This window comes from Ambystoma mexicanum, chromosome 14, assembly GCF_040938575.1.
Source record: "Ambystoma mexicanum isolate Mex_15411 chromosome 14, UKY_AmexF1_1, whole genome shotgun sequence".
Taxonomy (NCBI): Eukaryota; Metazoa; Chordata; class Amphibia; order Caudata; family Ambystomatidae; genus Ambystoma; species Ambystoma mexicanum.
In genome coordinates this window covers 618,399,973-618,422,223 of record NC_090940.1, presented here as the reverse complement: position 1 = coordinate 618,422,223, position 22,251 = coordinate 618,399,973, and the positions used below count along the sequence as shown (strand labels likewise).

General features: G+C 46.1%; 1 protein-coding gene across 1 annotated transcript in view; it reads right to left on the bottom strand.

Moving 5' to 3' along the window:
• NEK9 (NIMA related kinase 9) overlaps positions 1-22,251 on the bottom strand; it is a 311,507-nt gene that overhangs the window by 194,711 nt on the left and 94,545 nt on the right. Inside the window, exons 6-12 of the mRNA XM_069638052.1 lie at positions 19,545-19,676; positions 12,134-12,244; positions 11,765-11,829; positions 9,466-9,516; positions 6,920-7,112; positions 6,250-6,394; positions 5,944-6,144 (exon numbers count right to left, since the gene is read on the bottom strand). Of these exons, the coding sequence (XP_069494153.1) occupies positions 5,944-6,144; positions 6,250-6,394; positions 6,920-7,112; positions 9,466-9,516; positions 11,765-11,829; positions 12,134-12,244; positions 19,545-19,676 (898 nt within the window). The remainder of the gene's footprint in view (positions 1-5,943; positions 6,145-6,249; positions 6,395-6,919; positions 7,113-9,465; positions 9,517-11,764; positions 11,830-12,133; positions 12,245-19,544; positions 19,677-22,251) is intronic.

Here is a 22,251-nt window from a genome sequence, read left to right as displayed (position 1 = left end):
AAAAAAACGGAACTGAGGCTACGGGCGTCGTGCGTCCTACTTATAACATCCAGTGACGTCGGCCGTCGGAGGTCATCCTCGAGGGCGGCGTATCGACATCATCGACGCAGGAGCCGAATATTTTCCGAAGCAGCACAGCTGTGGTGATTAGCCGGTCAAGTGGCACAGCGAGTAGAACGCTCGCTTTGACATCTGTGCAGAGCCTGCTAACGCAGGTTCGAATCCCGGCGGGGCCAAACTCAGCCTTTCATCCTTCCGAGGTCGATAAATGAGCACCACACACCGTGGGTAATAATAAGAAGCGCTCAGATACCTGAGGGTTTGTAGAGCTATATAAGTGCCAAATTATTATTATTATTATTATTATTATTATTACTGTCATAGGTATGGAATACGTCGGAGGACCCAATCCCCTCGAAATCTGTGTGTTAAGGTGAGTGATTTGAACATGACGCGTTCGTGAACTGGCAGTCAGTGATGCTGGTGTCTAATGGCTGATATGTGTGCTTATATGGGGATGTTTAGTGCGGCTCTGAGGGCGTTGTTTTGAAGGACCTGTAGCTTCTGGATATTCTGGGTCTTAGAGCCCGCATATAAGGAATTAGTGTAGTCGAAGCGGGTAAGGACTAAGGCTCTGGCTAGAGTCAAACAGTTGTCTGGTGAGAGGAATTTTCGGCAAGAACTGATGAGTTTGCATGTGTACGAGGTGGCAGAGGTAGACTCCTCACTTAATCTGTCAAAACAAGTAAATGCCACTAAGTGGAAACCAAATGTTTTTACCTCCTTTGTAACTTTGATGGTGTTGTCATCAACAATGAAGGACTTTAATGTATTGTTTAGTTTGGCCATTCTGAGTCGAGAGCCAATGATGAGCAGCTCGGTCTTGTCATCATTTAAGCATAGCCCGTGTTGCGCCATCCAGGCTTGGACGGTGAGGTATATACCAATGAGAGTGGCTGTGTCGACGAAGTGGTCCCCTGATATTGGGATGAGGATCTGGGTGTCATCTGCGTAATTAGTATATGTGACACCCAGATCGTCAAGACAATAAAAGAGCAGCTTTGGAAAAATGTTGTACAATATGGGGGACAGGCATGAGCCTTGTGGTACTCTGCATGCTACTTTGGAGGGTGGAGCTTCTGCTTTGGGGGAAAAGACCTTCATGGTTCTGTCGCTGAGAAAGGATTGTATCCATTGTGTGGCATTTGGGGAGAAATTCACGGATGCGCTTAGGATTTTACACAGGATATTGTGGTCCACCAGATAGAATGCAGAGGAGAGGTTTAGGAGCAGAAGCACAGCTAGTTTCCCACTGTCCCCAAGGTTGTCCATTTGGATTTTTAAATCCAGTAGTGCTGTTTCCGTCCCATGTCTCGGGCAGAATCGAGATTGCCCTAGCCCCAGGAGGTTATTGGAATCCAGATGTTTCTGAATCTGCAAGTATGCTACTCTATCAAGAATATTCAAGAGAACGGTACAGTTGTTATTGGGCGGTAGTTAGTAGTAATGTTACGGTCGGGGTAGGCTTTTTTTTTTTTATTTTTTTAGGAGGAGCAGCACCCATACGCTTTTAGGTCCGTGGGGACGCAGTTGTTTTTGAATTAAGCATTCATAAGGTTGGTGATGAACACGGCGAGTTGGGGGCGCAGTCTTTAATGACATTAGGTGGTCAGGGGTCACCTTGAAGGTTTTAGGCTAAGGATGATTTGAAGGACTTCTGAATTGGTGACTTCCTTAAATTCGATTTGGAGGCGCTCCTTGAGATTGGTGTCGGTCTCTGGAGGTTTCAGTGATATGGCTAAGCTATTCTTTTTTGCTTCAATTGTCGATTTGAGATGGGTGATTTTGTTTTGTAGAGCCTTTTGAATGCTCGCACACCAATTTGCATCTTTGTTGCAGCTTTCTGCTGGTGGTATGGGGATTTCTAACTCTGAGAATTAGAAACAGTTCATTAGTGTTGGAGCTAGCTTTGAATATTCTGTCGAGTTTGCTTTTGGTGAGGAGTACTTGTTGTTTGTATTCCCTGAAGGCAGTGTCAAAGATATTTTTGTTTGTTGGTGTGGGTGATTTTTTCCAGAGTGAGTCTGCCTTTCTTTTAGTCTGTCTTAGCGTTTTTACCTCAGGGGTAAAGCATCTATTGAGGTGGGCTGGTTGTTTAGCTTTGCGAAACGCAGGAGGAGTATCTTTGTTTATTGCTGACAAGATTGTGTCATTGTAGAGTCTGGTCATTGTAGTAGGGTCGGCATTGTCGCCGGTTAGTGTTTCCAAGACAGGTTGCAATAGTGGGAGTAAGTTGTTAGCTGTGATGTTCTTTTTGTTTCTTGATGGCGCCTTTGGGGCTAGAATGGGGTGGTTGGTAGGGCCAATCTTTGCGTTGCTATTCAATGTGATGAGGTGGTGATCAGACCAAGGACGTGGAGGGTTAGATGTGATGGTGGACATGCAGTTGATGTCTGCCAACAGTCAAGTAAGCGACCTTTCACGTGTGTGGTATTCTGAATCCTGTGCGTGAAACCAATTGCTGACCTGGTGTCAGCCAAGGATAGAGCATTGTTATCAAGTGGGTCGTTCAGGCCTAGTTTGAAATCACCCAAAATTATGGTTTGTGATTTAGGTTTGGCGTTAGAGGAGATGATTTGTGTGACCTCATTCTCAAAGGTGTGTGCAGGGCCTGGGGGTCTGTAGATAAGGTGAATGTTTAATGTAGCTGTTGCTGAGAGCGATCCTTTTATTGAGAGGATTTTGCAGGAGGTCTGGGGAGTTAAAGGCACCTCTCTCATGTTCAGGGATGTTTTAGCTATGATGGCAACTCCTCCTCCTTTGGCATTGGGTCTGTACCGCCTGCATATAGAGTAGTTGTCTGGGACAGCAAGTGATAGGGCTGGGCCTGCAGCGTCATGAAGCCAGGATTCTGTTATGGCACGGAAGTCTAGATTGTGTGATGTGATGTCTGCGATGTCTAGTGCGTGGGCTGGAAGTGATCTGGCGTTGATGAGGGCTCCCAGATTGGTGTGGTTGGGCGAGTTGGGAAGGGTAGGTGGTATATATGTAGGGCTTGCATTGGTGCGTGCCGTGCAGAGTGTAAGGAGTGAGTTTCTTTTTCGGATGTGTTTCTCGTTGAGTTAGTTCTAAGAGCCAGGATGGTGTTTCTGAAGGCAAGAGGGCGTGGGCAGCTGTGTGTTTGGTTGAGATAGCGAAGGGATGCCCTGGTTACCAAAATGTGCATATTTAAGGCCACTGGAGGATTGTGGAACATCTTTGGGGTCGTGTGGTTGAGGTAGGACCTAGTCGAGGGGTGGAGGAAGGGCTGTAGGGGATTGGCCTTGGGAGTGTGCGTTAGCATGTCTTTAGGCTTGGGGAGCCTGATGTGGGACAGGATAAGACAATGACTTACGTAAATCAGGTAATAGAGAAAAGCAGAGGACATGGTGGTCGGTAGGGAGGATGGCAGAGAGGTAGTGTACCTCCTTTAGGACGGTGGAGACATTAGGCAACGGGTAGCTGGTGGAGCACGTAGGCCTACTGTTAATAGAGTTCAGTGAGGGAATCTGGGAAAATGTATCCACATTTAAACCATATTATATCTTTCCAGACGCTGCGTTTGGGTAATTCAGTAAGGCAATAGCGAATTGTGCCCTTCATGTAGCACACCAAATAAGTGTAGCCTGAAACTTTCTGCGTTCTGTAAAGGTCAGAAATGAGAGGTGGACACAAAGTTGTAATGTTTTCAACATTAGACATTTTAGTAAAATAAAAGGGTGTGGATAAAGGCCTTTCTGTCCCGATCATAAAAAGAGTTTCAGGAAATCAAAACTACAGATCAGTCTGTGTCTCGTCGTCGTAATAAGGCAAACTGTCGTCGTGTCCAAAACATATCAGACGCCCATACTAAAAATGAACAAATCAGTGCTAAGTAAATGTCTCTGCTTTAGATTCACCAAAAAGTGTGCAAAAACTAAGTATATAAATCCAACAAAACAATCCCTGCATCCAGGGGATGATTCTCTTCCCCTGAACTGTTTCAGGGAGAATATTGAAAATCTTCTGTTGCAACAAGGTTTCTTTAAGATTAATAGAAATGTCTTTCACATAAACACTAGTGATGTTTTAACACTTTGAGGAGGACCGGAAAAATGTCTTTTCCAAATGGTGGTTCCTTAGGATTGGTAGAAATGTCTCTTTTACACAACACTTTAAGAATGATGAAAACCAAAGTATCTCTTCTACACAGTAACTTCTAAAAGATGGTCTCCTGGTATACGCTCCTCCCAGGAACTTTTTCGCAATGTCTTTTCCTTTCACATTCTCTAAATGGATTAGCTGGTGTACTCCACTGCCAGGAATCCCCCTCTGGGCTTTGAAGATCCCCTGGTGTACTCTCCTGCCATGTATCTTTCCCCAAAGGATCTCTGCCTGATGTACATCTTTCACCAGGTCTTATTTAACCTTTTTTTATCTTTCAGTTTGCTTTCTCTTTAAGTATAACACAGTTGTGTACCCCATCACTGTTTATACTTTATTGGCTCCAGGTATTACTTGTTCCAATCTTCCCCATATTGACATTTCATATATGAAGACTTATACAGATTTGCCTTTCAACTTCATTAGTGTTCAATTGATTATGACAACTTTTACTGTCGTTTTCGCTATATCGACATTTCATCTATGGAGACTTGTGTAAATTCGTTCTATATTACTTCGTTGATATTCAAAACAAGTTCCCAAATGTTTGTACGCCCGTCGGTATGCCTCGGGGCTCCCAATACCTCTGGGCAGACTAACCAGCGCTTGCTTACGTTTCTGACCCATGGCGTATGGCTGCAGCAAAGTCCTTGCTTCAAGAAAGCGTTTCCCGCTTTGCAGACTCCTTTCCGGTTCTCATGCCGGCTTTTCCTTCCCCTGCCGGTTGAACTGCTGCTCTTCAACGCAACCGCGTCTCAGACAGCCTCTCCGCTGCTGCCGGCTCCCCAGCGGTCCTTCTCCTGCAATATTCTTTGTGCTTCTCCCGGTCCCTCGCCTTTCCGGTAGAAAGCGCCTGCCTCTTTCAGCACAGTCTCGGGTGTATACCTGCGGTTCAGCTTCCCGAGTTGCCTGCTCTGCATCTCTCATTTCCACCTTCACTTATAACTTGAAGAGGAACACCATTTTTAAATGTCTCACACAGCTGATTTCTATCATAACTAGCCTGCACGTTTTGCTTGGTGCATGTGTTAATCCACACTAACTCCTCCTTCCCAGTACTTGAGGGTTTATGGAGTTGGGGGTCCACAGGATTGTTTTGCTTTTTAAAGTTGTATTGGTATGGATTTTTGTTAAAATCAAAACCATCAGAAACAGGAGGTGTTATACATGTGTTATGTACAAAAGAGGTGTCAATGGCTTCTGTCTAGGGTTTTTGACAAGAAAGGGTTTGGGGTTTTTACAACTAAGGATTTGTATAATGACAACATGCCATCAGGAATCTAGGAATTATAGGTTCTTCTTCACATGGAAGGGAAGAATACCGCATCTTTCCTGATGGGGTCACCACATCTCCCCGACAGCCATCTCCTCCCATGTGATCCTGCCTCATAATACCACCCCGGGGTCAGGATCAGCTAGCGGCTGCTGTCCTCTGGCCACATTGGAGGAGATCTTAGGCTGGGGGGATCAGTGATGACTGCACAGGATTCATCATAATTGCATTATATCAAAGCTTTTTATACAGGATCCAGACAGCACTTTAGTCAGACAGAAGCCATTCTAGCTTCATAGCACACATAATTTGCACTAAACTGCTCATTTGTTGTCTTGCAAATGAATAAGAAGTCACCTGCCAGGCTACGCCCTTGTGGGCAACAAGTATATTTTTTAGAATATCGTTTGCATTGGGGGGGAAATCGACACCCTAAGATATGCCTCCAATGTATTCCTTCATGGGTATCTGGTTTCAAGAGGACTTACCATACTCTCCACAGCCCCACGAATACACTGCTTTGCTCCGAGTCAGCACTATGACGTGGTTCTCACCGCACGAGACCTGCTCCACAGGGTTGAGAAGGAAGAAGTCTAGTTGCAGCGGTTCCAGCACCACAGAGCCACAGGCCTGATCCACGCCCATACAGCCATAGTAATCCGAGCCAAATGTGTAAAGCTGCCCTTCATCTGCCGGAGGTGAGAGAAGCATGCCAAAGGCAGACCATCAGGACAAAACCTGCACAAATATAATCCAGCTGAGGAGTGGAGAAGTGTGCACAGCATCAGACTTACCTGTGATGCAGACAGTGAAGTCATCCCCGCACGCCACCTGTCTGATGGCCTTCCCCTGGAGCTTCTCCACGTGCTTGGGCTGCCGGTAAGAGGCACGATCTCCGTGTCCCAGCTGCCCATGCAGCTTGGTGCCTCCCTGCATGTTCTAAGACATGGAGCCCGCAAGCAGTGAATAAAGTTATTCCCACAGTCACAGAAGCCAAACTCCAAACCAACAACACACTCCGTGAACGGGCACTCCAAGACTCATCGCACAACATACGGTGCCACTCAACACTTTCTTCATTTAAAATATGCTTAGTGCACCCCCACACTAGGTAACAAAGGAGTTCACATTCGTCGCTACCCAAACCTTCACATACTGAAAGACTGTCAGTCCTTGAATATCTGGCCATTCTCAAGGCCCTCGATTTGCAGTTCATAACTTCTCCACTCTCTTAATGTTAACTTGATTTACAACCCTGGCAACCCAAGTCCATGCAAACAGATATTGGAACAAACCCAGTCTCTTAAGCTATACCTTTGGCTAACACACACACACACACTCATCCACCTTTTCTGAGAACTCCACAAAATGGGAATCCCTCAGCTGACAGTTATACCACCTACATTCGGTCCTCTATACATTCAAGCCAAGTTACAGTAACCGAAGCCTACCGCTTTCACTTACCACCCAGGTGTAGAGCTCCTTCTCCACAGTCACCACAGCAAAGTGGGTGTTACCAGCACAGACCTGCTGAGCCCGGCAGCCCCCCTTAAAAACATCCAGTTTTTGAGGAGTGGACTTTCCGCCTCCCCAGACGTAGACCTCGCTGCTACGGGAAGTCACCACAGCAATGGGTGCTTCATTCACCGCACCTGGCCTGTGATGGGAGCAGGGGACAAGGAGAGGCAGAGTATTGTTCAGAGCATCCAAAAAAGGCAACATCTACCATGGTCTTTACTCCCCCCCCCTCCACCCACCCTTGAGTGCAACCCCACAACATATATCCACCACGCATGAGAGCCCTTTTCATCACTTCCCAGACCCCAAGTATATAGGAATTTCTCGATTGATTCCCCAAGTAAAAACATGCAAGTTATCTACAGTAGGATAAGTGATCCTACTAAAGCACCCTTCTACCAATAATGTTGGCCTCACTCGCGTGGCGGGGTACAAAAATAAGGGTGAGGGACCCGTTAGGGGGCTAGAGGGAGAGGCAGATGCAGAATCTTGAAGAGTGCAGGTCGGAAGCACCCCATTACCTGTGCGACTGTCGGTGCCCTCTGTGTTCAAGGGGAGAAAGGAAGCTAAGCAGACTATCCAAAAGGGAGGCCTCATGGTTGGGAGAGTAATAAAATGTTATTGATTAAACTTTTCTTTCATCTTGGTCTAGGCTAGTGGTCAGGCGCGGAGGTGAATGTACAGCTGATTTTATACAGGCTGTAGCAAAGTGATAAATAGCTTATGTGACAAATCTGATAAGAGTCGCCACCGGTACCCCGGGGAAAACCTCCCCTCATGTGGTCAGGGAAGGGCAGAAGCTACCTGACTGAGTCTGGGGGTGGCTATCTGCAGGAGATCCACATGGGGGAGAGCACCCTCTGGGGAATTGGGGCGACTCAACAGAGGAGACATGGTATACCTCCCCATCTCAGGGATAATGACATCCGCTTATTTCCATCTAATCTATACATGAAATACAGAACATCCTAGGGAAGCCTAGGGAAGGCACCCATACATATCCTTATGAAGACGGGGATGAAAAGGAGGGATTGAATAATGAAGATTACTACGACAGCAAAGAAAAGTGTGTGTAGTAGTTGTTGGGAACATGTAACCAATGCCGGGAAATTCAAAACAGGCAGTGGAAACCCAAGATGGAGAGAAGGAGAATTCCTGATGCCGGTCGTGACGTGAGAAGGAAGCAGACGGTCTTGCGAGTCACATCGCACTTGGACACGCTGTCCGGAGCAAGTCTGAGGGAGGAGGCTTCCTGCTACAACACTGACCAGAGAAGGCTGCTGGAAGGAGGCATATGTGGAGCAGAGGCACAGGGGTGGATGACTTATCAGTCTGAGCTGACCGCAGGAGGCAGGTAGAACAGGTGGACGCAAAAGTACGACAAACCCGCCAAAGAAAGCCGGTGAGCCAGCGGATAAGGGTTGGGAAGCCGGTGCGCTTTGTCCAGTCTACCACATACCGGAAGAAGTACCAAATAGAAGCTGGGAATGCTCGCACAGGGAGATAGGAACCCTGGGGCCATGTGTAAAGGTCCAAGACCTGTATGGAAAAGAGACTGAGAACCATTGAATGATTGGAAAGAAAGTTAACTAAAGTCAATATACCTGGGAACATGGATAGAAGTACATATCATTTGGAAAGGCCTGGCACCGACATGTACAGGGCACGGAAAGAAGCAGGTCTGGAACTTGCGCCCAATTGTGCACTGTACAAGGAGAAAATATTGAAACTACAATTCAGTGGAAGGGAAAATTCCTCAAAATACTGAACTGTGAATTGTGGCAGGAGAGTATACCAGGATGCAAAGTGGAAGTAAATGATTAATTGTTACAGAGTCCTGGCATAGCAGCAACCAAGTGGAAGGAAATGATAAACTGTGCATGAAGCAAAATAAAGGGAAGACCCATACCCCTTTAAAAGTAGAGCACATTGTAATCCAGGGGGAAGGGTAAAACCCCCAACTGTCTTGACGTTTTTTTGTATGGAATTGGTACAAAGTCCTGGCCGGAGAGTATACCAGCTGAAGAGAGTAAACTAATGGTGAACTATATAAATTGAACAACACTGAGAACGTGATGAGAATCAGGAGGAGAAAACACCTCCTGAGGTGCATTAACCTTGGATTCATTTATTTGCACCTTTTGGCACTTTACTTTGAACAGCTGGAGAATAGCTGCAGGTGGCTGCTAAGAGACTTTGCCCTTTATCACATTATATTAGGTTGCACGTGTGAGGGTCAGGTTAGGGTTTTGGACACAGGACGGAGGACTTCTTTTACTTTGGATATTCTGATAGTATACCTAGTTTTGTTTAGGCAGGGAAACTCCTGATAGAGTCAGGGAAAGAGAGGAATGCATCCAACCCCTTTCTTTTGTTTATAAAATAAAAATCTATAGCAAACAAAATAATGCCTGTGTCCGACTCTTACTCTTGACTCCTCAAACCTATTGGTCAGATAACTATGACTCCTTTATGTTCCCCCATCACATTACCTCAGTCTTTTGCTTGGTCCATTAAGCAAGGAAACCTTTTCTTCCATTTCCCTGAAAAAAAGCATTACAAAACAAATAATTACCCACACATTACTCTTATATATGCATATATTTCTATGGGGTGTAGGGGTTAAGAAGTTAGGAGGGGGTGCCCAGTATTAGTACTCGTCGGGAGGGGCACTATACGTAGCTCCCTTAATCCAAATGTTGAGCAAAGGGGAGAGGCACACAATTCCCCCATCACAAAGCAATACATCCTACAGGTGGAACTTAAGATCCCCCTTACTAGGTAATAAAATGGAGCTCTAATTCTATTCAACACACAGAGGAGACTTCTATGCGTCGCTTTATTCAATTAAACTTTGAGCAGCAAATGAAAATTAACAATAGAAGCAACATTTCCCAGCAAAATAATCTCCTTTCCATAGTTTTACATAACACCAGTCCTGGCCTGATGTTAGGTGCATCAAAAGTCACGTCGGGGCTGTCGTTCCAGTACTCACTCCTACAGGGGCACCCTGAAATTCAAGGTCCATTATTTAAGCACGTGCCTGGAAGGCTTCTGAAAATCAACAGACCAATTCAATCTTATTTTATTTGCAGTTTAGTGAGGAGGGTCCATCGGTAGTGACGAGTAAGCTTTAAACAGGCATAAATCTCACCTGCATGCCTTGCCACAGAATACGATTCCCCTTGCTATGTACTATCCGGACGTTCTAATTCTATTAAAGACACTGAGGGGAGTATTATCCTGCCCTCTTGCATCCTACCGTGTCACAACTGCTCCATTTGATTATGCCTGCTGTCACTTGGTTTGCCATTACAACCCACTCTGCTGGCAATATTATGTGTTCTTCTTAGTGCTGAAGCCAAGCAGTCTTGAGCAATACTGCTCTATACAGAGCCACATTTGGTGCCATCTAATGGTGCACGTGGTGGGACTAGGTCCCTTGGCAACGTTTGGCTGTTGGCTATACATCAGAAGTTTGGGCACTTGAAAGAAAGAGGTGTCAGCTAGGCATGAAAGTGAGGTAATGAAGCATAGATCCACAGGATGGGTCAATGGGATAGTGGTTAACATTATGTTCACTTCCTTCAGTTTTGCCGAATTCAGGCAGACTTAAAACATGCTAACCAACAGTTCTAAACAAATATTTGTAAGTATTGCCGGTAAGTGGGGTTACGCTCTCTCTGCATGCCCTTTTGAATTCTCTTTTGGGGGAAGACCAAGCCTGAATTCCATATGATCTTTCCCCTTTCTGTAATAGCTAAGCAGGCTGAATATCGATGGTCTGGAGGGTTGCCCAAAGCAGTACAAGAGGTTAAGATTAATTCTAGCCAGCCATTATCTCATAGTCACCCTAAGTGGGACACGTATGCCCAGACATTGGCTCCCGTGCCTGCTGGCTCTAGAGACCCAAGTTCCTCCTCACTGAGGACGCCCAATGAGGCCGAAACAGGTCTGCGGATGCTTGTGGTCTCATGCAGAAAGGATGTGACCAAGCAGTTGGGACTGGACTGTCCCTTTTGGGGAGGAACCAACCCTGATTTGCATATGGATTTATGGTCTTTCCCCGTTCTGTAATGTCTTGGCAGGCTGAAGAACAATGTTCTGTAGGAATGCCCAGAGCATTGCCAGTGGGTAAGATTAATTCTAAACCTTCCAGCCATCACCTCTTTTGTTTTGCACTACTCAAAAACATGCCAGGAAATGTTCCCAGCAATGGCGGCAGCTTTCGCGGAAAGTTGATATTTATTTTTGTTGAATGAATGAAACACTACGACTGAAGATTGTGTGCATTTTCAAAAATATCCACCACTTTAGCAATGGTAGACCCAGAAATATGGAGAAAAAAAAATGTGTTACAGCAGAACGTAACCATTACAGGGAATGTGAATGACTGTAAGCCTGTGTTGGCCCTCACACATGTCTGATAGCAACAGAAACAATTGTGATGCATTAAGTTGTCGATAAAAACCAGCTGGCAAAATGTCCAGCAGTGGGGAGCAAACACTCTACAGTAAAATCATTGGGCTATGCAGCTCCTGTGATACTTTGTGGACACTTCACTATGTGATCCCATAATAATGGTCACACAGCGCGAGAGGGAATCCCATGGCTCCCATGACACATAGATCTGGAGGTAGTGACTAAGGCCAGGGTTTCAGTAAAAAAGTCCCAGAGTCTAGCTTGCATCCATATTAACCAAGGGTCAGGTGAACCTCAGGAGCCTCTTAGAATCCCAGTATTACATTTGACACTGCTGTAGGCACCAAGAAGAGTTCCCTGATAATGTACCTCCTCCTCTGGCTGATTAGAGGGCGTTCCAGAATCTCCTCTGCAGTCGGCCTCTTGTCGGGGTCCTAAAAAAGACAAACAAAAGATGAGGCCAGGAAATGCCGGGTCCACATCTTAGCATCCAACAAATCCAAGATCTGATCCAGTGTGTGCAATATATACCTCCATTTTAGTGGATAGATAAATTAACTCTCCACCACCCAGTCCAGGATCTTCCTTTCATTCCTCGTAAGGAGCACAACTACAAATTCCAAGCAGACCGTAGACCCCACAATTCAAGCCCTTGCCTCGAATTTTGCAGTAGCGTGCCAGCGCCACACCCACAAGGCTGAGATGGATTGAACGTCGGACACAAGTGAAAGCACTCACCTGCTTGAGACAGTCCCGCACAAGGTCTATCATCTCTGGCGAATAGATGCTTGAATTCACTTCCATGGCCCAGTTGCCCTGAACAATCTTCACACACAGATTCAGAGGATTCTAGAGGCAAAATACAGATACAGGATCAGAAACAGAGACTAAGCATGGAGTCTCAAAGTATCGTGAGGTGTCTTTGATGGAAGGTATCAGGTGGTAAATGTGGAAAAAGTTTGAAACAAAGTTTAAAAGCAAAAGTTAAAAAATGCCTAAGTTTCAAACCCTGTAGTGAATGAAAGACACTAAGAAAAAGAATTAATGGGAACTGCTAATGCATAGCGAGGGGAAATGGGAGATGGGAGGGGAGCAAGCTCACTTTAATATGAAAAGTTTTTTTTTTAAAAAGGGGCAGACAGTTTTGGGGAAAGGAGGTGATACATTCCAGAGTGTAAACGGTGAGGCAAGGGGAGGTGCCAACCCATTGTAATAGGTTTATGAGGTGGAGTGCATATTTAGGGTTAGGAATGCCTTACCACTGATAACTGATGAACCACCTTCTACTAGGTGAGTCAAAAGGAAGCTTAAGAAAACCTCTGAGGGGTGGTGAGAAACCCTTACCACAGATAGTCCAATGGTAGTGGTAAGGTTTTAATAATAACATGGCATTTAAGGGATATGGCACATTGGAACATACATACAATAGGGGTGAAATAGAGTTGTAGTAATACAGTTACTTTGACTTCTAATGTCAATGTATAATAATAGGAGGAGGATCAACGGAGGGGCCGAGGGTACGATACTGGATGACAGCAGAGGTGCACTTTCCAGGTCAAGGAGCAGATGCTTTATGTCGAACCTAAAACCCCGAACAGAGGCATTATTGAGTCTGGGGGATGAGAGTTCAGTGGAAGGGAGAAGGAGCAAAAACAAGATTGCAGCGCTCTGTGGATGGGAGAAGTGCTGGACAGTGGAAAGTGAGAGGGGAAGTGTATTGTGGGATGCAGTTGACTTGAGGAAGAGAATAGACGACACTGGCGGGCAGAGGGGAGGAGGATGGAGGCAATGAGCCAAAAAGAGTTTGGCGGTAGCTGTGCCCTTAATAAGGGCACAGCTACCGCCAAACTCGCTACCCATTGCCGGCCCATTACGAGTTGAATGGGCCGGTAATTGCCCATTTGCGGGTGCCGGTATGGCCGGGCTCCCGATTCCCATTCTGACCCATAGGGCATAATGGGGGTGGGGGTGGGGAGCATGGTTGCACCGGCACCGTTCATAACGGTGCCGGTGCAATCACGAGGTCTGTTCGCGGCCAGACCAGGCGTGCAGAGCGACACCCGCAAGCAGAACTTGTAATGTGGCGGTATGGAAAGGCGCTGGTAGCACTAACGGCGCCGTTGTTGATTTACCACCACATTCGTAAAATGTCTAGAGCAGTCTCAGTGGAGCGAATGCTGAAAGCCAGATTCAAAATGGTTGTACAAGCCGTTAGTCACAAAGGTGTCTGTGATTCTTTTAAGACACCCAACCAGGATTTTTTATTTTATTTTAGAAAAGGGAGGATGTGCCCTACTTTGCTGCAGACGGTAAGAGCTCCGTCATGAGAGATGTTAAAAAGGGAGGAGGTTACGCAAAGTAAATGGTGCAAACAAACCCACAAGAACACTTTATGAACTGGCAGCCCCAAGGTGTGTGCTTTATCAGTTGGAGATGCCGGGAGAGGGAGAGAACAGATTTTGCTGAGATTCTTTGGGGGTAGCATAGACTCAAGAGAAGCAGAGAGCTTGCTGTTTTGGCAGCATAGACATGAGATGATGTTAGTGAAGCAGGGGGATTTGGCGCAGTCAATGTCTGTTGTAAGGGCTGAAAGGGATTCCTTCTCGTAGAGGTGGTCAGGAGAGCCACATTCTCACCAGTGGGGAGGTATGGCCACATAGTGGTCTTCAACTGCCTAATGACAGGGTTGACCCATTGCTGGGTGCAGGAATGAGAAGGAGTGACGGTACAAGCAGGAAAGTCATGAACTAAGGGAGCTGCGAGGGGCAATGTTGAAGGGCCTTCTAGATACAAGAGAGCCTTGATTCGAGCAAGAACTAACAGAGAAGACCTCACTTTTGCCACACAGGAAGCTAGTGAGTCAGGTTTAAAGACGTGTTTAGTGATGAGGAGTTGGTGGGCAAGGGTTGTAAGGTGGAGGAACTGAGATGGTGAAAGTGTGTAGTAAGTGGTCAGACAAAGCAGGCTTGATGGGGAGGTGAAAAAAGGTGGTAGACAGAGGATGTGCGAGTAACCTTGCTTGTAGATGATGCAAGGAACTCATGGTGGCAGCAGTAAAGACAAGCAAGTTATCATAGTCCAAGGGTGTTTATTAAACTGCAAAAGTGGGTGAGATAAATGCCTAATCTAAACCTAAATCGAAGATGGGAGCAAGCTTTGAACATCAAATGAAAATAAGGCAGTCTTTGTGATGTCTTGTCAAAATAAAGGGCCTAATCTAAAAATAAAATATTGCCAATCCTTACTCTAATTACAAAAAGAGTGTGGGATAGGATTCATAAGAAAGAAAGAAGTGTTCACAAATAATATGTCAGGATGCAGTAGCCAGAGTCTCCCTTCCCCACGTTTTAAGCACGGGATAAGGTGGAACCTCCGAGCACAGCACACTTCTCGGGCTTCCCTAGTACGATACGACAGTTCTGTTCTCAACCTTCAAGAACCTCGATGGGCAAGTCTCTTTTCCTGCAAAAAGTCTCTTGCCTTCTAGGGTCGGAAAATAAACCAAAATGTTCTTTTATACGGTTTAGCAATATCAGGAACCTTCGGTAGTTCTGCATCTTACTTCCAGGGGCCTGATGTGTTCCAAATAACAAAAGAAAAATTTCTCCTGCCGATTTCACCTTTTCCCCCTTGGATCTCCCTCTTCCGGGCTCAGATCGTCAAAGAATCTTTTAGCAATGTCAGGACCTAGGGTGGATCTGTATTGTACCTCTGAGGGCCTGATGTTCCAAATAACCAAACCAAATCTTCTCTATTGATTACACTTGGGGAAGGATTATTAACCCCTGGGTCCCCCTCTTCCGGGCGCAGACCTTCCTTTTGAATGTTAGCCTCCCTCCACTGGGTTCACTGTGGCTGGTCTTTTTGCAAAGGATCTTTAAATATTCTTCTCCATTATTTTCACGACTCAATGTCTTTTTAAACAGTTCTTCCCTTTCTGGGTGATGCTGACTTCACCCCTGGGTCCCCCTCTTCCAGGCTCAGAGCCCTCTTGAATGTCAGCCTCCCTTCGCCGGGTTCACTGTTGCTTGCATTTGAAAAACAATTTCTTCACTTTAGCACAATTCTTAATGTTTTTTCAAACATTCACTGTGAACCTCCCTTTCACTGGTTCACGCTTGTCAACACAAAATGTTCCTTGAGGCATCAAGCTTCACCCCTTCTTGTCGGCCTTCCTCCTTCGGGATCACACTTGCCAATCTGTTCTCTCACCATACAGGATTAGTTACCCTTAGCGTTCAATTACTTCTCGGTCAAAGACTTTCAACTGTACAGCGGAATTTGCTGGACCTCTGTATGACCACATTCAAACTGTTCTCACGGCCTTCTGGAATTGATAGTTTCAACAAAGATGGGGAATCAAACTAGAGTCTCTCGCCGAACACCCACGTGGTGTTTGTTCCCTTTCAGCTAGCTTTCCCCTTACGACCATCACAGTTCTTTGAACTTTTTTTAGCTTTGTAACTTTCATTCAACACAGTTCGGTTTCTTATCGGTTCTCCCCTCGGCTGTGATGAACCGATTGCTTTTTTTTTTTAATCAGGAGTCAAGGACGGTAACACGGTAGCAAGCGCCTTCTGGTCTCCTGCTTATCAGCATTGGCGCGCTGTGTGTACCGGACATCTGCTGCAGCACAGGTTAGCCTTTGTTAGCGGTCTTACGATTTCTTCCACAGGGTCAGAAAGGGCAAGGTTGCTTCTGTACCTGGTCACCCTCTCGGTTCTCGCCACCTTTATCTTCCCGTTGAACTGCCGCCCTGGAATCTCTCTCTCGTCGTGCTGTCTGCCTTCCTCATCGTGTGCTCTTGTGCTCCACCTTTTATCCCTGTGGGAAAGGGCCGTCAGGTGTAAGTGATTCTGGTCAATTGTCTGACTTTGCCTGACCTTCGTATTGGGACATGTCAGGTAACCAGCCCTAACGTTAGTCTGTCATCTTTCGTGGTGTGCAAAATTGTTCGTGTTGGAAAGGGGGGGGGTGGTTAGAGCAGTTGAGTGTTCTACGTAGTAGGATAGAAAAGAGGGGTTAATAGAAGGGGAATACTGCGTCTCACTCGTCGGTGTTCCTGTTCCACTCCCCAAGGACACCCCCATCCAGGTGATCCTCTGTCAGGAACTGGTTCCAATAGCGATGCCCGTGTCCTGGCTACCTGGATGGCAGTGTCCCGAGGTCCAGTTTTGGAGACACCTTCAGGTTTCTCACAATGAGCAGGCTGTGATGGACAACCAGGGAGTGAGCAGAGAGGGGGGGGGGCGTCTAGTTTGAGGCATTTAGGTTGAGATCTCCCGTTAGTACAATAGGGGGCACAATGGGTAGAGCGTTAAGGTGGTCAAGGTCAGGAAAGCGTTGGGTAGGCAGGTGGAGGTCAGTAGACTGTGGGAATAGAGAGATAGGTGGGAGCCAAAGGTTGGAAACCGCAAGAGGGGGCCAACGGGCAGGATTCACAGGTCAGAAGACACACCTCTACCTCGTTTGACCACCAGTCGAAGGTAGTGTCAAATGTTACCCTTTATGCAGGTAACAAGCCCTCAATTCAGGGAACGAGTGGGATACTGTTTTGGTGCATGGGTGCAGCAGGCACGCATTAGCCGGTCAGATAGCACCGCTAGTAGAGCGCTCGCTTTGACATCCGTGCAGAGCCTGCCGACACATGTTTGAATCCCAGCTGGGCCAAACTCAGCTTTTCCTCCTTCTGAGGTTGATAAATGAGCACCACACACACTGTGGGTAATAATAAGCAGCGCTCAGAAGCCTGAGAGTTCGTAGCACTATATAAATGCAAATTATTGTTATTATGGGTGGAGATAAAGGTTTTTTTGATGCCCAGGACTGGAATGCGAGGGTGTGTAGCCTCAAAATGGTATGTGATCAAGAAATACATTGTAGAGCGAGTGGGCACTGCAGCCCCCTAAGAGTGAGATTAAAAAAAAGGGGGGTAGGAGGCAGGGACAGGTCACATTCTTGGTTTACATGCATTTTATTGTGTTAAAGAACATTTGATGTTATTGTAAAAGCAGCGTGTAGCATATTTCAAAGTTTAATTCTAGACAAGAGTCCAGCATGGAGCAAGAGTGAATGTTTCAGTGCAGGCAGTCTGCTTTATTTTTACAGCAGTTTACAATTGAAACAAGACATTTTGGAAGATATTAGCGGCAGAAAGATCACTAACTTAACCTCTACACCTGAATAGATGAGATGAGCACAACAAACATGCCAAACCAGGTTAGAAACAAAATGAATGTGTCTCGAGTTGTTTTTTCATCCGTCAAATAAAGCCAGGTACCATTTTTTCAAAATAAGGTACATTTGATGTCTCAATAAAAGGGATTGGTTCCACCCACTAATCCACTATTTGACACAGCAAATATGTGTTTAAAACGTCAAAACAATGCAGATTAATAACTCTGGAACGTAAACGACAGTTGGACCTAGATGAGTCGATCACGTGTGTCAGACTAAATGGGACAGGTGTTCCAGATGCATCAGTGTCCGGCCTGTGACGCCTCAGCAGGGTCCATCACCGACCCCTTTTATGATTTGATTTTTATTTGAAATGTATATTGCGCCTATCCTTGCAGAACCAAACAGAAACCCGCATCTAGGCGCAGATGTTCATCTTCTGGAGCAACACAAAGGGAAAGGCTATTGAAAGTCCTACACTCAATTTGATTTTGGACAGGCAACCAGTGTAGCTTCCTGTGATGCAAGGAGACCGATACCGTTCTGGAAAAGTTGTATACAAGGCTGACTGCAGCATTCCGGGCCATTTGAAGCCATTTAAGCTGATTTGCTGGCGCTCCTAAAAGAAGAGTGCCGCAATAATAGATTATAGAGTTGACCATTGTCCCCACGACCACAGCAGTCCAATTCGGAGATAAGGGGTAAAACAGGTTTTAATAACCTAATAACCTAATCACCACATCTGATAGTAAATCGATCTTACAACTTCTGTGACATGAGCATTACACCCCAAAGTTGCCTGCCATATACATCCTAGATTGTGCACCTTGCCAGAGAGGGAGGTTGGGAAATCATAAAAGGCCGGGCAGGGACTTGGGGCATGAAAATTGGTCAACACCTTTTTAGGACCAAAACCAATGACCTCCGTTTCTGAATGATTAAGTCGGAGCTTACTTTCCACCATCCAGCTTTTCATTGAATTGGCACAAGCCAGAATGCAATCAATGGCTTCTGATGGGGATATCTGACATACATTTGAGCATCATTCGCATAGAAAGATATCCATTAGTGGCCTGATATATAAATATTGGACTAAAAATAGGAGAGAGCAGTGACCCCCTGAGGCACTCTGCATAAAACAGGAAGATTGTCTGAATACAAAATTCCCAATTTAACAGCATGGGTTCAATTTAACAGAAAGGACGAGAACCAATTCAGTGCCTCCTCTGAGACCCGTGCAACCTCAGTAAGTCTGATCAAAAGCTGCCCGAAATCAATCCGGTCAAAAGGCACTGATGAGTGGAGCATGATTAACCTTCTCATACCTCCGTCATCAGCAGCCCTAAGGTCTTGTCAGGCCACGACCTATTAACTCCACATTTATTACATTAAGAGTATTTGCTCTGCACACATCGCTTTTCTGCCCTCCAGTGGTGGAAAGTAACAGATTACGATCCTGGGTAAAGAGCTGACCTTTCAGCAGGTGTAGTAAAAGGATTAAAGAATTAGGTTATGTATGTATTTTAACTTGAAGCCAATAACGATCTTGCATTGTGCGACATTAAAGCTTCACTGGGTTATTTCCCTATCAGAGGGGACTATTCCTGTAAAGTGGCCAGCATCAGGGTTTCACGTGCAAGCATCAGGGTTTCACGAGTTTCAATCCTGGCATCCCTGAAATACTCTTTCATGGTTCAGAAGATTAGAAAATTAGCATTGTTGGATATTCACAATTGCTCATGCTTAAGAGGCAAATCAGCTACACTGTATGTGCATACATTCGTGTTTTAAACAGATTACCATTTAGTTTAACAAACCAAGACAGCTCAGCATAAGGAATGAAGAGTTCCAGGCAAAATCATTCAGCATGCAGATGTGGTACATGGCTCCATGCACCCGACACCCACTACTAGCTAATCTCTCGTAAATAATGGTTTCTTTACTTGTACCTTTCAAGAGTTTTGGTACCTACTGTGGCATCAAACGTCCTCGTCAAGGTCAGCAGTTCGAAGACGACACATCCCAATGCCCAAATATCGGACTTGAAGCTGTACTTGACTCCTTGGCAGATCTCCGGAGACATGTAGTAAAGGGTTCCAACGCACTGGGGGAGCAAAACGAAACACAGAAAGAACCACACCAGGTAGTTTGAGAGGTTTGTAGCCCTGGGATTTGCAGAATATACACAACACAGAAAAAACATGACTCTTTCTCTGCAGTTGGTATCTGGGGCGAACAGAGCTACCAATAGGTAGTAACATCTACTTCGCTCTGCTCTCTCAGTGGATTTAGAGGTTTTTGTGGTCAAGTACGTGTTGCTTCTTGGCTGTCTGTACCAGAACTGTGCAACGAATCAGTCGACCATACTGTAGAATAAGGGGCCACCATATTGTTATTGTTATTTTGCATTTATATAGCGCCTTATATACCATTGGTATGGTCTGAAGGCGCTGGTAGGTTGAACGCCCTTGGGAACCGAGGTTCGGGTCAGTGGAGAGATTAGAGAGGGTCAAAGGTGCGTGTGCGCACCAGGTATGTGTGCAGCTGGTGCGGAATTTCTGTGATAGCTGCTTCCTAGCGATAGGTGTGGTGGTTGAGGAATCAGGAGTATGTGTTCGGTCTGGCAGGAGTTATCCAGTCCGAGTGAGGCAGCGTTAGGCCTGACGAGAACGCTTGGCTGGGGGTGAGAAACCAGCAATGTTTACTTAGAGTGATGGGGAGTGAGCGGCGGATGTTGATATGAGAACAGTTATACCGAATGGTGTCATAGTATCTCTGTGTTCTACTTGAGTGGTGGTGTAAGGAGAGAGTAAGCGTGGGGTGTGAAATGAAGTATGCTCTTACAACGGTTCCTTGCGTTCCACGTCAAAGTCTGCACATTACGCAATTCAGAGGGGTCCGGTCCGTGCGATGTGTTTTGTTTCTCATCTGCTCTTATGCACTATTCATCGGGTCAGCGAATTCATCCGTGTAGCGTACTCCTCCATCTAGCATAATCATGCGCTCTGGTCCATTGATTCATTTGTTTCGTGCGTTCACGCGCTCCCCAGGCTCGTCTGTCACGCACTCATTCGTATCAGATGCTCATCCGCTACTTGTCAGTTCTGCATTCATCAGCTCCGTTCACTCTTCCGTACAATGTACTTATCTGTTTTGTGTACACTCGTTTTCTCGCTCTTATTTCTCGTTCGTTCGACGCATACCCGTTCTCTCGCCATACTCAGCCGCTTACTACACTCGGTCGCCCGACATACTCAGCTGCTTGCCATACTCAGCCGCTCGCTACATTCCGTCGCTCGCCAGATTCAGCCGATAGCTGTACTCAGCCGTTCCCTAAGCTCCTCCGCGGTCCATGTTCTTCCCCTCATTACACTCAACCGTTTTCTACATTCATGTGCTCTCCATATTCATTCAGCCGCATTCTACACTCATGTGTTCTCCACATTCATCTGTCCACCACATTTATTGGCTCTTCATATTCGTTCGCTCTGTACGCTCACCGCCCTCCGCCGTCATCCGCCCTCCGCCGTCATCCGCCCTCCACCGTCATCCGCCCTCCACCGTCATCCGCCCTCCACCGTCATCCGCCCTCCACCGTCATCCGCCCTCCACAGGCATCCGCCCTCCACAGTCATCCGCCCTCCACAGTCATCCGCCCTCCACAGTCATCTGTCAGCAGCGTTCATCTTCCACGCGCATTCCACTCGTCGGTACTCAGTCGGTCTCCCACTTCCGGCCTCTCACCCTCCACATTCCTCCGCTCTCCACACCCTGTCGCTCCCCCATTCAGTCGCTGATACTTTTCTCTACTCATTACGCGCATCTGCTCTCCACGTTCTTCTGCTCTGTATGCTCTCTTCGCTCAACAAGCTCCTTCGCTCTGCATGCTCTTCCATTCTCCACCTTCCTCCACTTTCTACACATAGCCGCTCTCCATACTCGGACCGCTTTCTACAGTCAATTGGTTTACACACTCATCCGTCACCCCCATTGATTTTGCTCGTATTATTCATCGGGTCTCCAGACCCAACCGTCTTCCAGACGCACTTGTCAACCGCTTTCATCCTCCACATTCATTTATACTTGTCTAGAATCATCTTTATTCATTCGCCCTTCTCACTCATCCGTTCACCACACTCATCGGCTTTCCAAGCTCGTCCACGCTCTATTTTTCTTTTGTCCAGTGATCAATTTGTGTTATTGACTTCACTGTTTAGATCTACATTACTCGTTTTAATTTCTTTTGTGAACATTTGATACAATCCGTTTTGTTTTTTTTTTAATTTTGTTTTTTTTAATTTTTTTTTGTTTTTTTTTGCTTTTGGTATTGCTTTAGGTGCTTCGCTGGGTCAGTGTTATTTTGATGATGCTAGAACGGAACCGGTTGGTTTTAGGGAAAGAGCCAGGTTTTCAGTAGTTTGCGGAAAGCTGTTAGCTCCTCGGTTAGCCTGATGTGGGGTGGGAGAGAGTTCCACAGGGTTGGGGCTAGGGCTGAGAATGATGCTCCGCCTAACCTGACTGAGTTAGTCTTAGGAATTACTAGGAGGCCGGCTGTGCTTGATCTGAGGGTGCGAGTGGGGTGATAAGCTATTAGTTTTTCTTGAAGATATTGCGGTCCAGTTTTATGTACTGCTCGATGGGTGAGGCATAAGGTTTTGAAAGCTACCCTACGGGCTACT